We start from the raw sequence: 21,336 nt of genomic DNA, 5'->3' as shown, positions 1-21,336 counted from the left end.
ATAAACAGGAGTAAAAGGGTGGCAAGATAAATCGGCTAAGGAATGACCATATAGCTAAATAGGTCTATGGAATGACGGTAAGCCCAATGGCGCACGAGAAGCCACACAGTTTGTAATTTGTGCTAGTCTTAATTGGTCCGAATCTGCATTTTGTCATCATGCATTAAGAAAAAAGATATTGCCAGTCGGGTTAGATTTAAGAGAGAAGTTGTATACACAGAGGCGTCGCCGGGGGGGGGGGGCGATCGCCCCACCAATGAAAATATTGGGGGGACATATCGTTTTGCCCCCTTCCCAATAATTCCGCATGAGCAACTAAAAAATAAAATAAGATTGTAATGCTACACTGAAACCAGCAAGCGAGATTGAGATACCAACTCGATTTTGATTTAAAATGTCTTCTTTTCAGATTGGAATATAAAAATTTTCAGCTCGCGCTTCGCGCTCGCATCATTTCTGATTAAATAGGTGAAAAGAATGTCCCGTTTTCAGTTCTAAACCTCAAAAGAACTCCCGCTTCGATTTGCAATAATCTTTTGTTGGATATATATCTTGTTCTTTATTAAAAGCGTCCATTAAACTGTCTTTTTTTCAGCTCGATATATCAAAATTTTCAGCTGCCGCTTTGCGCTCGCATCTATTGTTCTTCTAGATACCCATCTTAATCATTGGTACCAAAAATGTTTAGAATATCAAGCTTTCACGTCAGAATATAAATGGCGCTCTCTAGTGAGATACATGTATCTATCCTCCTCATGAGTTACTATATACAAACAAACCTAAACAGGTACATTTTTCCTGTTTTCATGTCATACTAAAAAATTTCAGCTCGCGCTTCGCACTCGCATTGTTGGTGAGGGTGAGATATGTGTTTCTTATGAGTCACACATATATATATATATATATATATATATATATATATATATATATATATATATATATATATATATATATGCATATATATATTTATTATATAAGCCTATGTGTGTAGGGGTGTGTAGGTGAGCTTGTTCGTTTTGTGTGATCGAGCGCCTTTGGAACGTTGATGCATGATTTTGCCCCCCCCATCTGAAAAATGGATCGACGCCCCTGTGTATACATCATGCTCAATAAACAGATCACTATGTACATGGTCCAGACAATTTTTGTCATTTTTTTCTTTCGTATGAGTTTAGAGTAGGCTTACTTGTAACACAAATTGAATTTTCAAAAAAATTATATAAGTACAGTACACTACAACAATGAGGGAATTTCCAAGAACACCATGCATATCAATCACTCCCAAATGTCCTAACTTGTGATTTTAGTGGGGGTAATGTTGAAAGATCCCCATCCACAAGAACATTTGTGTCAATCATCCCCCAACCAAGAATACCGATCGACACCCATGAGCAGAAATACCGTAATCTGTATATACAGATTAGTAGAAATAGTGGGTTTTTTCTTCGTGGCACTAATGGTCTTTCGTAGGGCATTGCGACATTGTAAATCAAAGTGGGTAGAATTAATGACTACATGCTTTGATAACATGTGAGGCAGATTGATGAGAAGTTGGTTAAAGAGGAGTAAAGCTGATATACGGTTGAATGAATGTAGTCACGAGGAAATTGGTATATATTTTGTGTAATCTGACCGATATCAAGAGAAATAACTATTGAATGCTTCAGCAACAGATGCTGTACCCAAGATTTTAATTTGATTGTTAGCACAAGAAAGATGGTCATAACTCGTAACTAGACAAAAAAATGAAAAGCTCGAATCTTATTATTAGCCCTTTCCCCTTTGTTAATTTTATTCATGCCGCAATACATATTTTCGATTATTGATCTCGTAGGCCTAACTTCGAGAAGACCCAACGTGTTATTTATCGTCATAGATGATCTACAGCCATCACTTGGATGCTATGGGGGTCCGATCATATCACCAAATATCGATCAACTAGCAGCTCAGTCAGCCGTCTTTACTAACGCTATGGTACAGGTAAGTATATTTTTTTCTTTGACGCACTGTATCGCGGTAAAGTAAGCGACCATTATCATAACAGGGATTCATAAGTTATCGCCAACTGCCGTCGCGGTTCCTACTACTAATCATAATGATTAAAATCATTATAAACCATAGATGCACACTTGCACAGACACAGGGCCCTATAAGGCACTAGGTAGGCCTATGCTATTCTAATTAAATTGAAGCAAAAACGAGAACAATAATGGAAGAAGACCAGGGGCGGATCCAGCTTTCGCCAATAGGGGGGGGGGGAATATATTCATCAACTTTTTTCTCGATTGGCCGCTATAATTTGATTTTTTTTTTTAAGGGGGTAGTCCTAACTAAAGACTGAAGTTTTAAGTATATGTTAGTTTTTATTGTTATAAACAAGATAAGGTATCTGTTATGTTTCTGTTTATGGTAACTCCCGTAGGACCTCGGCAGGACAGCATTTTTGCTGGTAAACACCAAGCTGGTATATAACCAATTACCTAGGAAACATTTTACGTCTAGGTTAATCAGTCATAGTGGCTGACTTTATAGACGACAGATTTTATTCTTGGACCTTCTTATCAAAGTGGAGACAATGGCAGAATAGGGATTCGAACTCACAACATTGCGATTATCTCATGTGGTCTTAATATATCATGCGAGCTAAAATTCTTTGATATTTTATGTATTAGAAATGAAGATTCTGAGCAGTTTTTATAATCATGAACAAAGATAAGTATCCAACTAAACAATGCGAGCCTAAATTTTATTATAATACCGTGAAAAAGAACTCAATTAGCTAGGACTGTTGTTAGTGATTAATGAAGAGGATACAAGTATCACCGATAAATAATGAGAGTGCGAAGCGCGAGCTCAAAATGTGATATTCCGACCTGAAAACTGGACAGTCTAAGCGAGTTTTTATTTAAATAAAGAACAAGCTGTGTGTCTCAAACAATTAAATGCGAGCCTGGAGCACGAGCTTAATTTTTTGATATACTGACATGATAAAAGAGCATTTTGACAAATTTTGGAAAGAATTTCCAAAGAGGATAGGTATCTCACAAATCAAAAAATTTGAGCGCGCAGCGCGAGCTGAAAATTTTGATATAAAAATTTGTGTAAATCAAACAAAATAATGAAAGCTTGATGTGCGAGCTAAAATATTGTGTGCAAATTGATTTCAGAACTGGATATATGAAGTGTCATTTAATCCTCTTGAAATCTATTTTCCAATTCTTCCCCTCACCTTTCTCTTGTTTCCTTTCGGGGTCGGGCCGGCCGCTACGAGGCTGTCAATTACACATCATGGGTATAATACCTTTCTTTTTTTTACTTTTCATTCTGTTTTTCGTAGTTTCTATCAAGATAAAGAGTACACTTTTTTTCTGCAGGTTGTCAAAAAAAATAGGGAGGGGGGGGGGGGGGGGGGGGCTGGGGCCTGCTCGGCTCCCTCCTGGATCCGCGCCTGGAGACGGAAATGACGAGGAATTATCTGATTTTTTTTTTTTTTACATTTCATAATTTTATCTCTGCTTGAGACGTCATTTATTTTGGTTTGCTGGTATACCCTATATCTATGATAAATCAAATAAAAGGCTACTCGCCGTAGTTTCCGATGATGATGGGCGTTATCCTTTGTTCATGTGCGATGGGGGGGGGGGCTATTACTGTTGCGCCCTCAAACACAAAAGATAACCCTCCGCTCTGACTTCCATGGAGATGATGATATGGTGATGATGATTGTGGTGATGATGGTGGTAATGATGATGGTGATGGTGATGATGGTGGTGATGATCATGATGATGATCGATGGTGATGATGATGGTGGTGATGATGGTGGTGGTGATGATGGTGATGATGATGGTGATGATGATAGTGGTGGTGATGATGATAGTGGTGGTGATGATAGTGGTGGTGATGATGGTGATTATGATGGTGATAGTGATGGCGGTGGTGGTGATGATGATGGTGATGACGATGCTGGTTGTGACGGTGGTGGTGATGATGATGATGGTGGTGCATGGTGAAGATGATGTTGATGATAGTGATTATGATAGTGAAGAGCTTCCTAATTCGATGGATAGGATAACCATTATAGAATGGTATGACCAATCTTACGCTGGGACGGGTGAATAGTGGCAAAAGCATTTTGCCGAAAAGTAGCTATAGGTAGGGAGTTTCTGACAGTGCTATTTCTATAGAGACTCACACGAAGAAGTAATAAAGGATTTTTTTAAATATTTTGTTATGAAGCAAGCGGTGTGTGCCCCCAGCCGGACATCTTTTCTGACAGGACGACGTCCCGACACAACTCGCCTGTATGACTTCGGTTCTTACTGGAGAACGCACGCCGGAAACTACACAACCATACCGCAGCACTTCAAAGACAACGGCTACATCACACTTTCAGTTGGAAAAGTTTTCCATCCAGGTACAGCCACCCGGAAAAGAAATACATTAATATATCAGTGTGAGACGGGTGTTTGGGTGTCCGTGTGTGTGTGTGTGTGGGGGGGGGGGTGAGTGGGTAAGGGTGTCGTGCAAAGAGAGGGAAGATGGGCCAGTACACGGGGAAGGCAAATTTTGAGTCAGCCCGGGAGTCAGTCATAAAGTAAAAATTTCACATTCATACTCCTCACTGTCAAGGTATACTGCCATCATTGTGAATGGATCATGGAATGGGGGGGGGGGGTACTTCCATTGACGAGTGAATACCATGCGCGACCATGGCGTCTCGAAAAACTCAAACAAGTATTTTCCATATTCTGAAAATGCACAAGTATTGACGTGTGAAACCCTACCCTTAAAGGACAAGTCCACCCCAACAAAAATTTGATTTAAATAAAAAGAGAAAAATTCAACAAGCATAACACTGAAAATTTCATCAAAATCGGATGTAAAATAAGAAAGTTATGACATTTTAAAGTTTCGCTTCATTTCACAAAACAGTGATATGCACATCTCGGTCGGTATGCAAATGAGGGAACTAATGACATCACTCACTCACTATTTCTTTTGTATTTTATTATATGAAATATGAAATATTTGGATTTTCTCGTCATTGTCATGTGAAATTAAGTTTCATTTATCCCTGAACACTTGGAATTCCATTATTTTAATATTTTGTACACCAGGCAAGGTGGTCCTCATCATCAAATTCGTAAAAATTGAAATATTGTATAATTCAAACAATAAAAAACAAAAGAAATAGTGAGTGAGTGACGTCATCAACTCTCTCATTTGGATGTAACAGGCTCGTTCATATAACTATTTTGTTAAAAATAAGCGAAACTTTGAAATGTCATAACTTTCTTATTTTACATCCGATTTTGATGAAATTTTCAGCAATGTGCTTGTCTGATTTTTCTCTATTGATTCAAATCAACATTTTTCTGAGGTGGACTTGACCTTTAACAAGTATTGGAAAGAAAACGATACCCTTGGCAAGTATTCCCTTAATTGAACTCCAACGATTAAGTGAAATGATATTTTATTCATGTCACGGACTTCGGTCGTTGGTTTTATCATTACCTACATCATGGGGTATATAGTACGGCCCAACTAAGGCTGGTCTTTGGGCCCAACCTTTAAAACCTCGCGCAAATAGGACTCTAAACACGTAGTGTTGACGGGGCAAAAAGTACATCCCATATGAAACACTTTAGTGTGTTTTATACCCTCGCAAATTTGAAAGCATCTCTCCTAGCGTAATATCTTTTTTCATTATTTTAGTGTTTTTGATACCCTTATTACGTTATGTACGTAACATGCCCTATCTTGAAAAAGACATCCTTTTTACGCGTTTTGGGGGTCGCGCATGGTATCCACTAGTCAATGTAATTCCCCCCCCCGCCGGGGGCGAATATTTTTTCTGTACATGGGAACGCTATGGCGCATGAATTATTCATAAGTTGAGCTAAAAAAAGTGAAGTGCGCAGGCGCATGGACTAAACCGATAGTTCTGTGGCTTCATCAATTTGCACACCACTCTCTCTGTTTCTTTATGAAGCATGAATTGACTCGCGTAATGTCCTCGCCACCCCCCTCCCCATCCATCCAAATCTCGGTGTTTCTTTCTCTATTATGGCAGAGTTCTCTTTTTCTTTGCCCCCCCCTCCTCTAGCGCATAAAATCTCTCTCCACCCCCTCCATCTCAATCTCTGTTCCTTTCTTTAGTTTCTCTTTCTCCCCCACTCTTTATTGCACTCTCTGTTTATTTATGAAACATGAATGAACGGACTCGCATAATGTCCTCGTCACCCTCCATCTTAAATCTCTTTCTTTCTCTGTGATGGCCAAGTTCTTTGCCCCCCCCCCATCTAGCATAGAATCTCTCTCCCCTACCCAGTCTCTCTTGCAACCTCTCAGTTTCTTTATGAAACTTAAATGAATGGACTCGCATATTGTCTTTGCCACCCCCCTCCATCTCAATCTCCGTTCCTTTGTTTAGTTTCTCTTCACCCCCTCACTCTCTCTTGCTCTCTCTCTGTTTATTTATGAACATGAATCAACGGACTCGTATAATGCCCTCACTACCCCCCCCTCTCCATCTCAGTCTCTGTTCTTTTCTCTCTAGTTTCACTCTCTCTCCCCCTCTCACTCTTATTTCTCTCCCTCTCGCAATCTCTCCCCTTCTATCCCATCAGATTCTCGCCTTTTTCCCTCCATCCAACCTCGCTCCCCGCTTAAATTTGTCGATCTAAATATCCGCACAGCTGAAGTTTTCCTCAACTCTCAAGAAAACTACGGGTTTCTAATGTAAATTCCTTTTTCTGAATATTATTTCACTCGCTATATAGATGGGGTTACTTCAGAGAAAACCACAAATCCCTGATAATAAAGTACATGACCTATGGAAAAGTTGTCCTTGCCCCTTGTCGTAATTTACTTACCCAGTTGCCAATTTGAAGTATACATACTGTTAGTGATCTCATTTTCAAAGCAGCTATGGCTTTCTTATTGCTTGTCCGATTTTTTGGCTTTCACTATTCTGTTAATTCATTTTTTCTCCTTCCCAACACATCATTTATGGCCAAGGCAGCATTCCCCTTCAATACTCTATACCCCAATGTCTAACTGATATCCATATACTCATCCATTTTGATCATGATATAGGTGCACCTAGTGGAATGACTGACGACTATCCATATAGCTGGACCCTTCCAGCATACCAACCTTCCACACAAAGCTACTCGGATGCAAAGGTATATTTTACTAACTTTTAGATCGACCTAATCTAGTAATCACTATGTAGGCCCTTGAATACTTTATCCAGTGTCAGTCAGTGTTTGCTGTTAAAATAATTATTATGACATGGAGAGACTTTAGGCAGATAAAAATTGCCCATTTCGTTCATCCATGAAATCATTATACTGCCTTTAAAGGTTTGTAAAAAAAAAATGAAAAAGGAAATGTTAAACTCAGTCATAAAAACAAGTGGTCCCACAACCCATTCTGCCTCCCCCCCCTCCAAAGAAAAAAAGGAAGAAAGAAAAATGTAAGAGTTTACGAAATTTAGGTCGCCGGGTAGTTTCTCGAAAGTCAGAGGAATTCGTAAATTTTAAATGGTAGAAAGTCATGTAAAATAATTCATTCCAGATTTTGTCAATGTTGTGCCGCCCTGAATGTTTGACACTGAGTTTTCATAGTGAGCATGCTAGACAGCCATAATTATAATTAAAAGTGATAATAAAAGTATATCCAGGGGCGGATCCAGGATTTCAAAAAAAGGGGGATTGTATACAAGAATATTAGCTCCCCCTCCCCTCCAAAAAAGGTCTTCGCTATCAAATCGAGTTGATTGGTTCCAAATAAAATTTGACAAGCAAAAAAAGGTCTTCACTACCAAATCAATGTCATTTTGTTCCATGAACAGTTCGACAAGCAAAAATGAAAAAGTTGTCCGTGCATGACATGTTCCACTAAAAATATTGTTGATGTCTCTCAAAGGGGTGGGGGCCAATGTCCGGTTGTGCCCACTCTCTCCCTGCATCCGCCACTGAGTGTATCAATCTATTTTTCATTTTTGTGCAAACTAGGTGTGTCCCGGTATAGACGGCAACCTATACGACAATGCGATGTGCCCGGTTGATGTGGATAAGATGCCAGAGAAGACTCTACCAGACCTACAGACACTTGAAATCACTGAAAATCTCATCAAGATACTCTCTCCAAAACCTAAACGTATCAAAAGGCAGGATGCTGCCCTTTATTCTAAGCTTGAAGCGGCTTTGCATCCACATGGATCGACATCAAGACGAAGCAAGAGAGCTCCGGTGGTGAAACTACCCTTCTTTCTGGCCGTCGGATTCAGGAAGCCGCACTTACCGTGGAAGTATCCCAAGGATTTCCAAAATTTGTACCCGCTCGAATCGGTAAAGATCGCTCCCGACCCGAACATTCCCGAAAACCTACCGACCGTGGCATGGGAAACTTTCAAACAACTCAGAGAAAGAGATGACATTAAAGCATTAAATCTTAGCTTTCCATTCGGGACCATTCCTTTGGAATACCATGTAAGTTTGTTTGGCTCTTTCTCTTTCTTTGTAGTTCATATTTCTCTTCCTAGTTCCTACTCTTACTTTTTGTCGCCTTTATCTTGTTTTTCAGTAGGGAATGAGAAGCAAGGCAATCACCAGTCACTGATTTAGACGATCGACGTGATGGTATTGATGACTATTTGTCTCGTTGATTACCAACCTGCATGTCAGAAAACAAAACCTAAAAAAGATCACAGATTTTTTTTTTTTTTATGAGTGCTCTCATTCCCATTAACCCATCTCCTTGAGAGATTTTTTTTAATGTTACTTTATTGAAATATTTAAAATCATAGCTTGATTATAAGCCAAGGACATGAACTGACAAATTACATGCTGTGAAACGGAGGCTAAACCACACATGGGAAGAAATGAAGGTTGAACAAGATTGTAAAAACAACAATAGTAATTACAAAAGATTTATCATGGTTTTAAACAGTCAGTAAATGTAACGGAACGTGAGGCCCCGGCGTGAGGCTCTGACAGTGACAACAGAAGTGGAGGGACCGTGGACCATGCTGACGGAGGTCTCTTGTCTGTTCACCAATGTCCGCCTCTCATTCCTCAGGTTGTTCCTAGACCGACATATGTAACATATATATTTTTTTAAATATATAATTTCACCTTTCATAGGCCTCGATGCGGCAGAATTATTACGCAGCTACAAGTTTTACCGACTATCTAGTTGGGAGGCTCCTACAGGCGCTCGAAGACTGGGGACATGAGAAAAATACAATTATCTCTATCGTAGGGGATCATGGTAAATACGAAATTATTATTATTTTTTATATAAATTGTGTTCTGAAAGAAAGAATGGGATTCATGGATAAGTTAGTATGGCAAATGCAATGGAGAAGGAGATGTAGGTTTGAGTAGTAAATTGGATATTGATCATGATATTTTCTTCATCAAAATGTTCAACACAATAACAAATCTTGGGTGCTTTCAGGAAGCGCTACTATTATGGTGACCATAGGTAGCACTTTCTGAAAACTCGGTTGGTATGATAAAACATAGAAATTGAATCTAAATATGTCATCACTTTGAAATGGAAACCTTATTTCCCCCCTGACCATTTAGAAGTAACCCGTCCATTTTTCTTGTCAAAATTTCCTTTCGATTCAGCAAAGCCCTGCCCTATTTACACCCCTGTCTCATAATGAACTTCCATAATGCTCCTGCCATCCAAACCACTATATCACATTATCCATGCTCATTTATTCTTTAAGAGACTAAATCGTTTCTGTTTCTTACTTTTACGTAGTAATTAGAAAGAGTCAACGATGCTCATGTTTACTCTCTATTTTGTTGCAGGTTACCAGCTAGGAGATCACGGGGAATGGTGCAAGACCTCTAATTACCATCTAGCCACAAGGGCACCACTAATACTTCATGTGCCAGGGGTAACAGATAGGGATTCTTTTGCTTCAAGGAAGTTTCCCCTCATCGACCCACTGTCACCTTCTTTCCAAAGTAATCTTTATGGAAACAGAATAAAAGAAGCCACTTTGGGAACTGGTAAAAGCTCTTCCATAGAACATCACCAGACTATTAACAAAATTGATTCTCGTTTCGATGGCAACAATTTGAAAGTTCCAAAGAACATTGAGAACCAGACAAGAAATGAAGAGTTCAAATCGGCGAAATCTTTCCGACTTGATACAGGAAGGCGGAAATTACTATCGCAGAACAAAATTGATGAGTTTGTAGAGTTCGTTGATTTGTTTCCTACTTTAGCCAACCTGGCAGGCCTTCCAGTGCCGCCTCTTTGCCCTCCAAACCCTTTCAACGTGACATTCTGTTCTGAAGGATACAGCTTCGCACCACTTCTCCAAAAAGTGGCATACCTGAATAACAGAGATATTGATCATGAGCGCCACGAACGCTGTCAAGACGTTACCTCTATGAATTTCTCTAGATGGAAAAACGCAACTTTCAGTCAATACCCTCGGCCTAGCATTTACCCTACTAAGAAGACCGACTTGCCACCTCTGGACTTAATCAAGATTATGGGATACTCGATGAGGACAGAGAGATACCACTACACGGAATGGATCGGTTTTGATCATATCACCTTTCAAGGGAACTGGTCCGATGTGAAAGCAAGAGAATTGTACCTGAACGATGGAGATCCACGTCAAGATAATAACGTTGCTAATGAGAAATGTTATCATGATTTGATTGAAAACTTGAGTCTTCAGTTGAGGAGGGGATGGAGAGATAGTCTTCCAGTTTTTAGGACCGGAAGCTGACATGATTTAAGTACAGTTTGTGGCTCTTAAGATCACTGTATGTTATCTGGTTATTGTGAGTTGAAAACTAATACATCTAGCTCTTTCTTCTAATCAACAGTGCTCTAACTGTATGGGATATTTTGATGAACTTAAGTTTATTTTCATTACTAATATTACAACCATTCAGGAAAATATGTGGGACCCAAATGGGATTTATCTGGGCAACGATCTGGCCCCACATGTGCCACTCATATGGGAATGTACGGGCCCAATTATGATCCATATGGGTCAAGTGAGATTACGTAGGTAAACTCTGGGCATGCCATCTTAAATCCTACATGGCCAATCTGGACCCCCCCCGGCGACACAGAACTGTGTTTCTATATGGGTCCCATTTGATCCATATGGGTTAATAATTATGGGGACTTCGTGGTCAATCTGAAGGACGTGGGTTCGATTCAAAGCCATGGCGTGTTTTCTTAATTCAGCAAGAAATTGACCCACATTAAGCTGCACTCAACCCAGGTGAGGTAAATGGGTACCGGCAGGAAGTAATTCCTCAAAAAGCTTTGCGCGCCGGAATCGGTAGACTAGCTTAGCCGGGGTAATATAGGAGCACCTAGCAAGGTGGATATACGTGCGCTATGGGTATATCATGCATGTTATGAAAGATATCTCGAAATATTTTTGTCTTCTTCTTCCTGTTCTCTCTATGATGACACCAATGACGATGTTAGCCAATACATTAAGGAACTCGTCATATGGCCAAATTCAGTAAAACGAAGGAAAATTAAATGTGATGTATTTCACTTTGTCCCTTTCTCCATTTTGTATGGGTGGCATTTTTTTTTTTTTTTTTTTTTGGGGGGGGTCCAGTGCCATGACAGTTGGAATAGAGGAAGTGTCACACATCCTCTATTCCAAAGTGGTGACTTTGTGGTATAAAGGATGTTATATAGGCCTACATGCAGATTATCCAAGACGGATCTATCATATTGACATTTCATTCTAATCGCTATATTTTGGCGATGGATATATCATTTTGCCTTCGCCTCCTCTGCCAGGCCTGGAATCTCACCAGCGGGTGCGTTTAATATGAAAGGATTCTTTTCTTGTGTTCATTGAAAACAAATGTGTTATGCACTGGTATACTGGATGGACGGGGTGGGGCCATGAACACCCCCCAAAAAAAAAATCAAGAAAAAAGAGAGAAATAAAGAAGAAAGGAAAAAACACACTTTTTTATATCGTGCCAAAATCTATCAAAAAATAAATGTTTGTAAAAATGGGGGGGGGGGGGGGGTCATTTAAAATGAAAAAAAAGTCATTGTGTTTGTGAATGTTGTATTCCAGTGACTAGTGGAGTTGGGGTGTCAAAATACGCTTAAAATCTGATTTACCCTGAAAAATGGTGCTGATGATTATTATTTTTCAAAACATATATCGTGATGGTGTTTTAATTTTTGAATGGTTCATGACCAGCATTATGCAAAAGAAAATGTGATAAACTTTGGCTCCTTAAAACCCTTGCGGGCCCCCTAAAAAGTGCTTGAGGAGCCCGGCTGGCTCCCTAAGAAAAAAACAAAGGTAAGGCCCTGCATTTTTTTTTAATTATGACATGTCTTCATTGTCATGTTGCGAAGACAACATATTATGAAATATCTTGTCTTAAAACAGAATCGTGTTTTTTCTTTGTAATTCCTTTATTCTTATGATTGAATATTGATAACTGTTTCTTTGTATGATTTGGCGTGTTTACGTCTGATATTAGGGTAATAATATCTAGAGTTTCTCTGACAAGCTTATGACATCAATCGGTCGCAAAAGGAGTGACGGGATTTAACCAAAAGCACTATACCCAATGATCTTGGTGTCTTGTAGATAAAAAAATAACGTCATTTATAGGTCCGCCTTCTTGAAGGACTAGTCCACCCCAACAAAAACTTGATTTGAATAAAAAGAGAAAAATTCAACAAACATAACATTGAAAATTTCATCAAAATTGGATGTAAAATAAGAAAGTTATGGCATTTTAAAGTTTCGCTTATTTTCAACAAAATAGTCATATGAACGAGCCAGTTACATGCAAATGAGAGAGTTGATGACATCACTTTCTCACTATTTCTTATGTATTTTACTATATGAAATCTGAAATATTGTTATTTTCTCGTCCTTGTCATGTAAAATGAAGTTTAATTCCTCCCTGAACACGTGGAATTGCATTATTTTTATCATTTTGTGCTTCAGGCAAGAGGTCCTAATCGTCAAATTCGTAAAAATTGAAATATTGTATAATTCAAACAATAAAAAACAAAAGAACTAGTGAGTGAGTGACATCATCGACTCTCTTATTTGGATGTAACTGACTCGGGGGGGGGGGGGGGCACTTCCATCGACGAGTGGATACCATGCGCGACCATGGAGTCTCGAAAAGCACCCAAAACACGTATTTCCCATATTCTGAAAATGCACCCCATCACAAGTATCGGTGTGTGATGAAACCCTACCCTAAACATGTATTGGAAATGTAGTAAACTGGGCTTGGGTGGTAGTATGGGTTGGGGGTTGGGTACTCAGTCAGGAAAACCATAGAACCATAGACAAGAAGTAGGGGTGGGTCAGCCATTTATTGACAGCCGGTGGATCATGCAAAACAGGGAAAACAAACCCCTGTAAATAAGGGAACAATGAATATAAAAAATTAATCAATACTGATCCAAGATCACATGATCATCATATCATATCTTGATAAATGGTATATCATTAATCGTTAAATTGTATTTCATTAATCAATTGCATGATTATGGATTTAATTCAATAACAATTTAATTCAAGTACCAGAAGAAATTATACAACATAAATTGTACGTAAGTATACATAATTCATTTCTTGCTCATAAGGCTATCACATTACTAAGAAGAATTATTGATCACTTTTCATTCAATGAAGTCTTATGTTCACAAAAATATATTCCAATTAACCAATGATAATAATCACAATAATGTAGCACTGATTTTAAATCATTCTTTCTAAGCACATTATATCATAGCATTTGAACAGTTATTGCCTTAATTATTATACATGTAAATCATAACAAAATAACCATAACTTGGCCATCCTAACTAACTCACCCTACTATAGGCCAAGAGAAAACAAGGGTACTTCCACCAATCACCCTCTGGAGACCTCACTCGGCATCACTCATACATGGTAGTACGTCAAATGAAACTCCCTAAAAATTGACATAACAAAATTAGCTAGTATGGTTCCTTAAAACTCATCTAATTCAATCGAGTCTGAATTTCCAAGACTACTACTACCACTCGGTAATTATAATCAAAATAAATAAAGTTCATTCACTTTCTAAGTACAGCGAACGGGGGGGGGGGGGGGGGGTGTACAAAACTGATCATGACAAAATACTGACAAGAAAATCAACTTCGTCTAATATATTCGATCTCATCATAGAAAAGAACATAATATAATTTCATTTTATAAGCAGATCATAAGAAATCTTCACCTTGTAATGTGAAATTGACCATAACAATAACATGAAGCATATAACGATCATGTACCAGATATACAAAATTGAATTGACATATTCAACCCTACTCACTGTGATAATTGTTTTCTTAAGAATAATATCAACGTAGTCAAAATCTTAGCTGCTAAATTGATAAAACGATATAACTTAGAATCAAACTTACATGCCTCCTTGTCGAACTTGACTTGGAAGAACGAACATAGTACCCCTAACGTACACTGTCGTCACAAATCGCTTTCTGATTTATCCTACCGTCGTAACAACATAAACGCTTATTCTTTCGCGCCAACTACACTTGAACGCTATCTGATGTAAATATCCTTCCACAACATCACAAATATTTATGACATATCACTAGATTCAGTATAAATGAAAAGTATAATGAAAACAACTATGAATTTAACATAAACATCATTCACATCATGAATTTATGAGAATAATCAGCTATAAATCTGAGGAACTACTTTCACTTCTTTGAGTAATAACATCATTGACGTTACGTAACAGGTGAGTAACCAACGGAACATATCGACCAAAAAGAAATACACTTTCGCTTTAAATTCTCGTAAGGTGTCTCCGCTAAGAAAAATGATTTTGCAATAAAATTCAATTTACCACAATCCATCCTGACAAAAAGACATTTTTTCCATATTACAAATAATATTCATCCTATTAGAGTTATTTTTTCAATTCTTCAAATAGACATACAAATTTTTACAAAATTGCATTTTTAACAGATATATCATGTAAAATGCTCATATTATTAAATATTTAAATCTATACCTATACTTCAAGCAAAAATCCTCATCTGAGTAGTTTTAATATCTCCAAAATGAAAAAATGTAAATATCCAACATCATGGAAAGAAAAATGACAGAAGAGAAATAGGAAAAATCATCTCACTGCCGTCCTGGGCAGGTTATAAGGGTTACTATGCATTCCCTTGGTTACTCTTGTCGAGCGTCGTAGTTGCCTCTGACCTACTTCCTCCCGAACTGGAAGTCTATCATTGAAGTTAGGGAGCATGATATGATTTTCGTCATCTTCATCATTACTAGAGGTGTCTGACATTTCATCATCTTCTACTGGAGGCCATAATTCTGGTGGATCCCCTTCTTCTTCAGGTTCTCTCGGGTACTCCAATAGATATTTCTTGTTTACTGTCTGTACTTTGCCTCCATGTAAAGGCCTGATGCTACGCACATCCTCTTCAGGATTGATCCAAACTACGACATACTTGTCTCTATGATAATGATCAGCTAGTTTATGTCTTCCCTTGAATGCGGTCCTTCGCAATAATACATGTTGCCCAATTGTGATCTTCTTTTCCTTCAGCCCAAGATCATGCCTACTCTTGTTATACTCTGCTACCTTCTTCGTGTTGCTTTCTACTATTGCATTCATCTTAGTAAGAGCATCAGCTTGAGCTGCAACATAGTCTTGATCCCAGTCCCCTTGCTGCTGAGATAAGAGTTGATCAAGAGGTATTGATGGGACCCTCCCATACATCAGTCGGTAAGGTGAGTAACCAGTAACTCGGTGTGGTGTACTGTTATATATGTACACCAAATGGAATAACATCTCTGGCCAGTGTCTGCGCTCACTAGGTTCCATCGACCTAATCATAGTACACAAGGTGCGGTTGAAACGCTCAATTTGCCCGTTTCCCTCTGGGTGGTAGGGGGTGGTTCTGGACTTGCTGATATTGTACAACTTACATAACTCCTGTATCAATTTCCCTTCCAAGTCCCTGCCTTGGTCAGAGTGTATTCTCTGTGGTATACCATAATGTGAGAACCATGAGTCACGAAGCACTCTTGCTACTGTCACCGCTGTTTGGTCCTTACACGCAACAGCTTGGGCGTACTTCGTGTAAACATCAGACATGACTAAGATATCTTCATAGCCTCCTCTTCCCTTGTCAACCTTCAAGAAATCTATGGCCAACACTTCCAATGGTCTGAAAGCTATAAGATGCCTCATGGGTGTCTTCACTGTTGGTGATGGAGCTTTGGCCACATTACAATTCAAGCAGTTCCTCACATGACGTCTAACATCACCATGTAGACCAGGCCAGAAGCACCGTTCACGCAACAGGCTCAAGGTTCGTGTCACTCCTTGGTGTCCCCATCTGTCGTGAACGGATTCAAGAATTGTCTTCCGGAGCTTCTCAGGAACTAACAATTGTAAGACGTCCTACCCATCACTTGGACCTGTCGATATAGTACACCTTTCTTCTCAGTCAAACTTGTCCACTCTTTCAGCCAACTTCGCACCTCTTTATTATCCTCAGAGATCACTTGACCTGGTTGCCATCCTTTCCGATAACAGTCCCAAATCACCCCAAGTGATTCATCCTGCTCTTGGAGTTTCTTCAGTTCTTCGAGGCTGAATAAACCAAAAACATCGGTTTTCTTAGCTTCCAGTCCATCTAAATTAACTCCAATAGGTAGTTTGAGATTGCGACCATCCAGGCAAGTTTGGATTCGGCTATCAATATCTGGTCCGTCAACCGCATCACTCACTGGAGCCTCATTATTAACTGCGCCAGGCTCAACTTCTATATCAGTGACCATGACTTCCACTGTATTGTTCTGTTCTTGTAGTACTATTTCACTCTTTCTTTCAATCCTTGTAGCAGATGCCAGTGTCGTATTGGGCTCAATGACAAGTTGCTGCTCACTCCGGTTGGCTACTGTCACCTGAAGACTTTCTCCCTTCGCCTGAGTGCAACCATCCCACTGGACTGCACTGTCCACGTGACACTCTAACCTCCCGACAGTAAGTGGTGGTATCAACTCATTGTCGTCTCCAGTCCTCAGCACAGTTGAAGTCTCCGGTTTCAACACAGACTTAGGAAATGCCTTTAAGACCTCCGCAACCATCTGCCAGTCAGTTTTTCCACTCTGGGACTCATCATCTCCCACAAAGCTATAAAGAGCATTGGAGCCTAATAAAACTGGGTATTCCTTTCTCTTACTCGGGACTACATCCTTGATCACGATAAATCCTACTTCGTCAGTCTTCCCATTGGCTGTAACTGGTGCCCTGAAGTAACCTACGATTGGGACGGCTCCTGAGATGCCATTCACTCTTAAACCGCTATCAGTGCCTTCGAGATCCCCAATGATCCCCTCTAAACATCTCTCGTAGTAACTCAGTGGAACCAGACTCGATTCGGCACCTGTGTCTAGAATACATCCAGTCTCTACTCCAGCTATCTTGACTATGGCTTTTGGACTTTCTGATACCAGCGATGAAAGATAATTTGAAGGGTTGGATACTGCGAGGACTTCAGCGGATCCTTCACTCAGTTGATTTCCAGGATTACCCCTCACCGCTTCCATAACCTCTGGACAATCTTTCTTGAAGTGACCTGGCTTGTCACAGCCATAACATCTAGGTGGTTTAACACAATTTTTCTGTACATGGCCCTTCTGTTTGCAATTAAAGCAATGTAACTCTCCTTTCTTCTTTGGCCTTTGTCGAAGATGAGGGGGGAGCTGTAGGGCCTGAATTTCCTTGACAACTTCACTAAGTCCCTCTTTAAGAAGAGATATTTCCTCCCTCATTGTTTTTATCTCAGCTGTCTCAGAAGATGCTTCGACCCTAGCAGTCTCTACTTCGCATTCTCTCACCCTAGGTCTTGGGACCGTATCTGTGTCTTGAAATAAATTCAGGACTTCTTCTCTCATCGTCAGGAATGTCCCAGATCCGCTAGAAATTAGGATCCTCCTCAGCTCTCTCTGGATCTGTTTGTCCCGCACCCCTCTCACGAATATTTCCTTGAGGGTCATGTCTCTCAATCTTTGCAGAGCCTCCTTCTCAGGTATGGAAGCGGCTGCTTCCATCCTATCATGCAAACGGATGAGAACACTACTGAAATCCACAAGTGATTCTCCGTCAAGTTGGACACGGCTGTGAAGTTCACTACTCAAGCTTTGGACGCTCTCTCTTAAGCCAAACCGAGTCATCAGAACCCTTCTCAGGCCAGTCGGATCCTCACGAAGGCTTGCCTCCCTACACATGATTTCATCCTTGGCAGGACCACTTAGATGAGTCACAAGAACTTGTGCCTTCTCTCTCTCCGATAACTGGTAATATTGGCAGTATTCATCGAACTCATCAAACCATTCACGTACAGTCAAATCACCAGGCTTCTGTGGAGTGCCCTTAAACTTAGGCAACTTCATCGAGGGCATTGACCTAGCCATAGACATACTTCGAAACGCGCCAGTCATAGAAGCAATCATGTCTTCGAGGCTAGTGCTAGGGGTCGCACCAGCCCCAGTCCCAACATTACCTCCAGGCATCCTGCTGGTTTATTTGGGGAAAGAAATCTATGACAATTCTGAAACAATACAACTTCTTACAGAATATAGTTACTATTTCTTAACTTGTTTCAATTATTTCAACCAATACCTTTCAACCTTAATATATCTTATATCTAATTGCGTCTTCTTATCCTCTTGACCTGCTGGCGTCCTCTGACGTAGTAGGGGGTTGCATCAATCTCAAACCGGTGATCCCACTTCTGACACCATTGTAGTAAACTGGGCTTGGGTGGTAGTATGGGTTGGGGGTTGGGTACTCAGTCAGGAAAACCATAGAACCATAGACAAGAAGTAGGGGTGGGTCAGCCATTTATTGACAGCCGGTGGATCATGCAAAAACAGGGAAAACAAACCCCTGTAAATAAGGGAACAATGAATATAAAAAATTAATCAATACTGATCCAAGATCACATGATCATCATATCAAATCTTGATAAATGGTATATCATTAATCGTTAAATTGTATTTCATTAATCAATTGCATGATTATGGATTTAATTCAATAACAATTCAATTCAAGTACCAGAAGAAATTATACAACATAAATTGTATGTAAGTATACATAATTCATTTCTTGCTCATAAGGCTATCACATTACTAAGAAGAATTATTGATCACTTTTCATTCAATGAAGTCTTATGTTCACAAAAATATATTCCAATTAACCAATGATAATAATCACAATAATGTAGCACTGATTTTAAATCATTCTTTCTAAGCACATTATATCATAGTATTTGAACAGTTATTGCCTTAATTATTATACATGTAAATCATAACAAAATAACCATAACTTGGCCATCCTAACTAACTCACCCTACTATAGGCCAAGAGAAAACAAGGGTACATCCACCAATCACCCTCTGGAGACCTCACTCGGCATCACTCATACATGGTAGTACGTCAAATGAAACTCCTAAAAATTGACATAACAAAATTAGCTAGTATGGTTCCTTAAAACTCATCTAATTCAATCGAGTCTGAATTTCCAAGACTACTACTACCACTCGGCAATTATAATCAAAATAAATAAAGTTCATTCACTTTCTAAGTACAGCGAACGGGGGGGGGGGGGGGTGTACAAAAATGATCATGACAAAATACTGACAAGAAAATCAACTTCGTCTAATATATTCGATCTCATCATAGAAAAGAACATAATATAATTTCATTTTATAAGCAGATCATAAGAAATCTTCACCTTGTAATGTGAAATTGACCATAACAATAACATGAAGCATATAACGATCATGTACCAGATATACAAAATTGAATTGACATATTCAACCCTACTCACTGTGATAATTGTTTTCTTAAGAATAATATCAACGTAGTCAAAATCTTAGCTGCTAAATTGATAAAACGATATAACTTAGAATCAAACTTACATGCCTCCTTGTCGAACTTGACTTGGAAGAACGAACATAGTACCCCTAACGTACACTGTCGTCACAAATCGCTTTCTGATTTATCCTACCGTCGTAACAACATAAACGCTTATTCTTTCGCGCCAACTACACTTGAACGCTATCTGATGTAAATATCCTTCCACAACATCACAAATATTTATGACATATCACTAGATTCAGTATAAATGAAAAGTATAATGAAAACAACTATGAATTTAACATAAACATCATTCACATCATGAATTTATGAGAATAATCAGCTATAAATCTGAGGAACTACTTTCACTTCTTTGAGTAATAACATCATTGACGTTACGTAACAGGTGAGTAACCAACGGAACATATCGACCAAAAAGAAATACACTTTCGCTTTAAATTCTCGTAAGGTGTCTCCGCTAAGAAAAATGATTTTGCAATAAAATTCAATTTACCACAGAAACAAAACGAAACTTTTGGCAATTCCCCTGAATTGAACCCCTAAACAAGTACCTACAGCAATACTTCAATTATGTCGCGGACGTCGGTCGTCGGCCCCTATACATCGTTGGGTTTAGTACAGCCCGTATAGCCCCACCTCGCGCAAATCGTACTCTGTATAAACACATAGTGTTGACTATTTGGGTAAAAAGTAAAACCTGTATAAAAAAAATTCGGTCTTAATTTTTATACCGTCGCAAATTTGACCCTAAACACGTAGCTTCTTAGCGAAAATAGATATCCCTTTTTCATTATTTTAGTGTTTTTTACACCCTTGATACGTTACGTACGTAACGTGCCCTATCTTGAAAAAGCCTTTTTTTGATCCTGCATGGTATCCACTTGTCAATGTAAGTGGCCACCTGGGCACTCACTCCCCGTATTTCATAAACATTCTTTTTCTTCAAAGCTTACTCTTTTTTGTCTCTTTCTCCGTTTTCTCCTTAAAGGGGAATGAAACCTTTGGAACAAATAGGCTTGTGTAGAAACAGAAAAATCAAAGAATAAGAATAAAGAAAGTTTGAGAAAAATCGGACAAATAGTGAGAAAGTTATGAGCATTTGAATATTGCAATCACTGATGCTATGGAGATCTTCACATTGGCAATGCGACAAGGATGAGTGATGTCACTGATGAACAACTTTCCCTTTGGTGGACTATAAAATACCCGCAAAATGTCTCTTTTTGCTTTTTCTTATGATGATACAAACTCTTTATCCATGATGTATTCTTAAAAAATATGTATTACATGCCCTCATGTAGAAAGAACACGTGATTTATGGATAGATGTGATAAAAGAGGCAATTCTAGTGAAATATA

General features: G+C 39.0%; 1 protein-coding gene and 1 long non-coding RNA gene across 2 annotated transcripts; one reads left to right on the top strand and one right to left on the bottom strand.

Annotated features, from left to right (window-relative positions):
- Nucleotides 1-1,797: 1,797 nt before the first annotated feature.
- LOC121430232 (iduronate 2-sulfatase-like) lies at nucleotides 1,798-11,263 on the top strand. Its single transcript, XM_041627512.1, has 6 exons — nucleotides 1,798-1,980; nucleotides 4,237-4,414; nucleotides 7,099-7,187; nucleotides 8,022-8,498; nucleotides 9,153-9,279; nucleotides 9,834-11,263. Exons 1-6 carry the CDS (start codon nucleotides 1,798-1,800, stop codon nucleotides 10,769-10,771), a joined length of 1,992 nt encoding a protein of 663 aa, XP_041483446.1. The 3' UTR covers nucleotides 10,772-11,263.
- Nucleotides 11,264-18,722: 7,459 nt separating this feature from the next.
- LOC121410821 lies at nucleotides 18,723-20,470 on the bottom strand. Its single transcript, XR_005969380.1, has 3 exons — nucleotides 20,016-20,470; nucleotides 19,448-19,544; nucleotides 18,723-18,986 (listed from the first exon to the last, which is right to left on the bottom strand). It is a non-coding gene; the product is annotated as an uncharacterized LOC121410821 (long non-coding RNA).
- Nucleotides 20,471-21,336: the final 866 nt, after the last annotated feature.

This window comes from Lytechinus variegatus, chromosome 1, assembly GCF_018143015.1.
Source record: "Lytechinus variegatus isolate NC3 chromosome 1, Lvar_3.0, whole genome shotgun sequence".
NCBI classification, from domain to species: domain Eukaryota; kingdom Metazoa; phylum Echinodermata; class Echinoidea; order Temnopleuroida; family Toxopneustidae; genus Lytechinus; species Lytechinus variegatus.
Note: the sequence above shows the minus strand (reverse complement) of the source record. Positions and strands in the feature narration are given on the sequence as shown.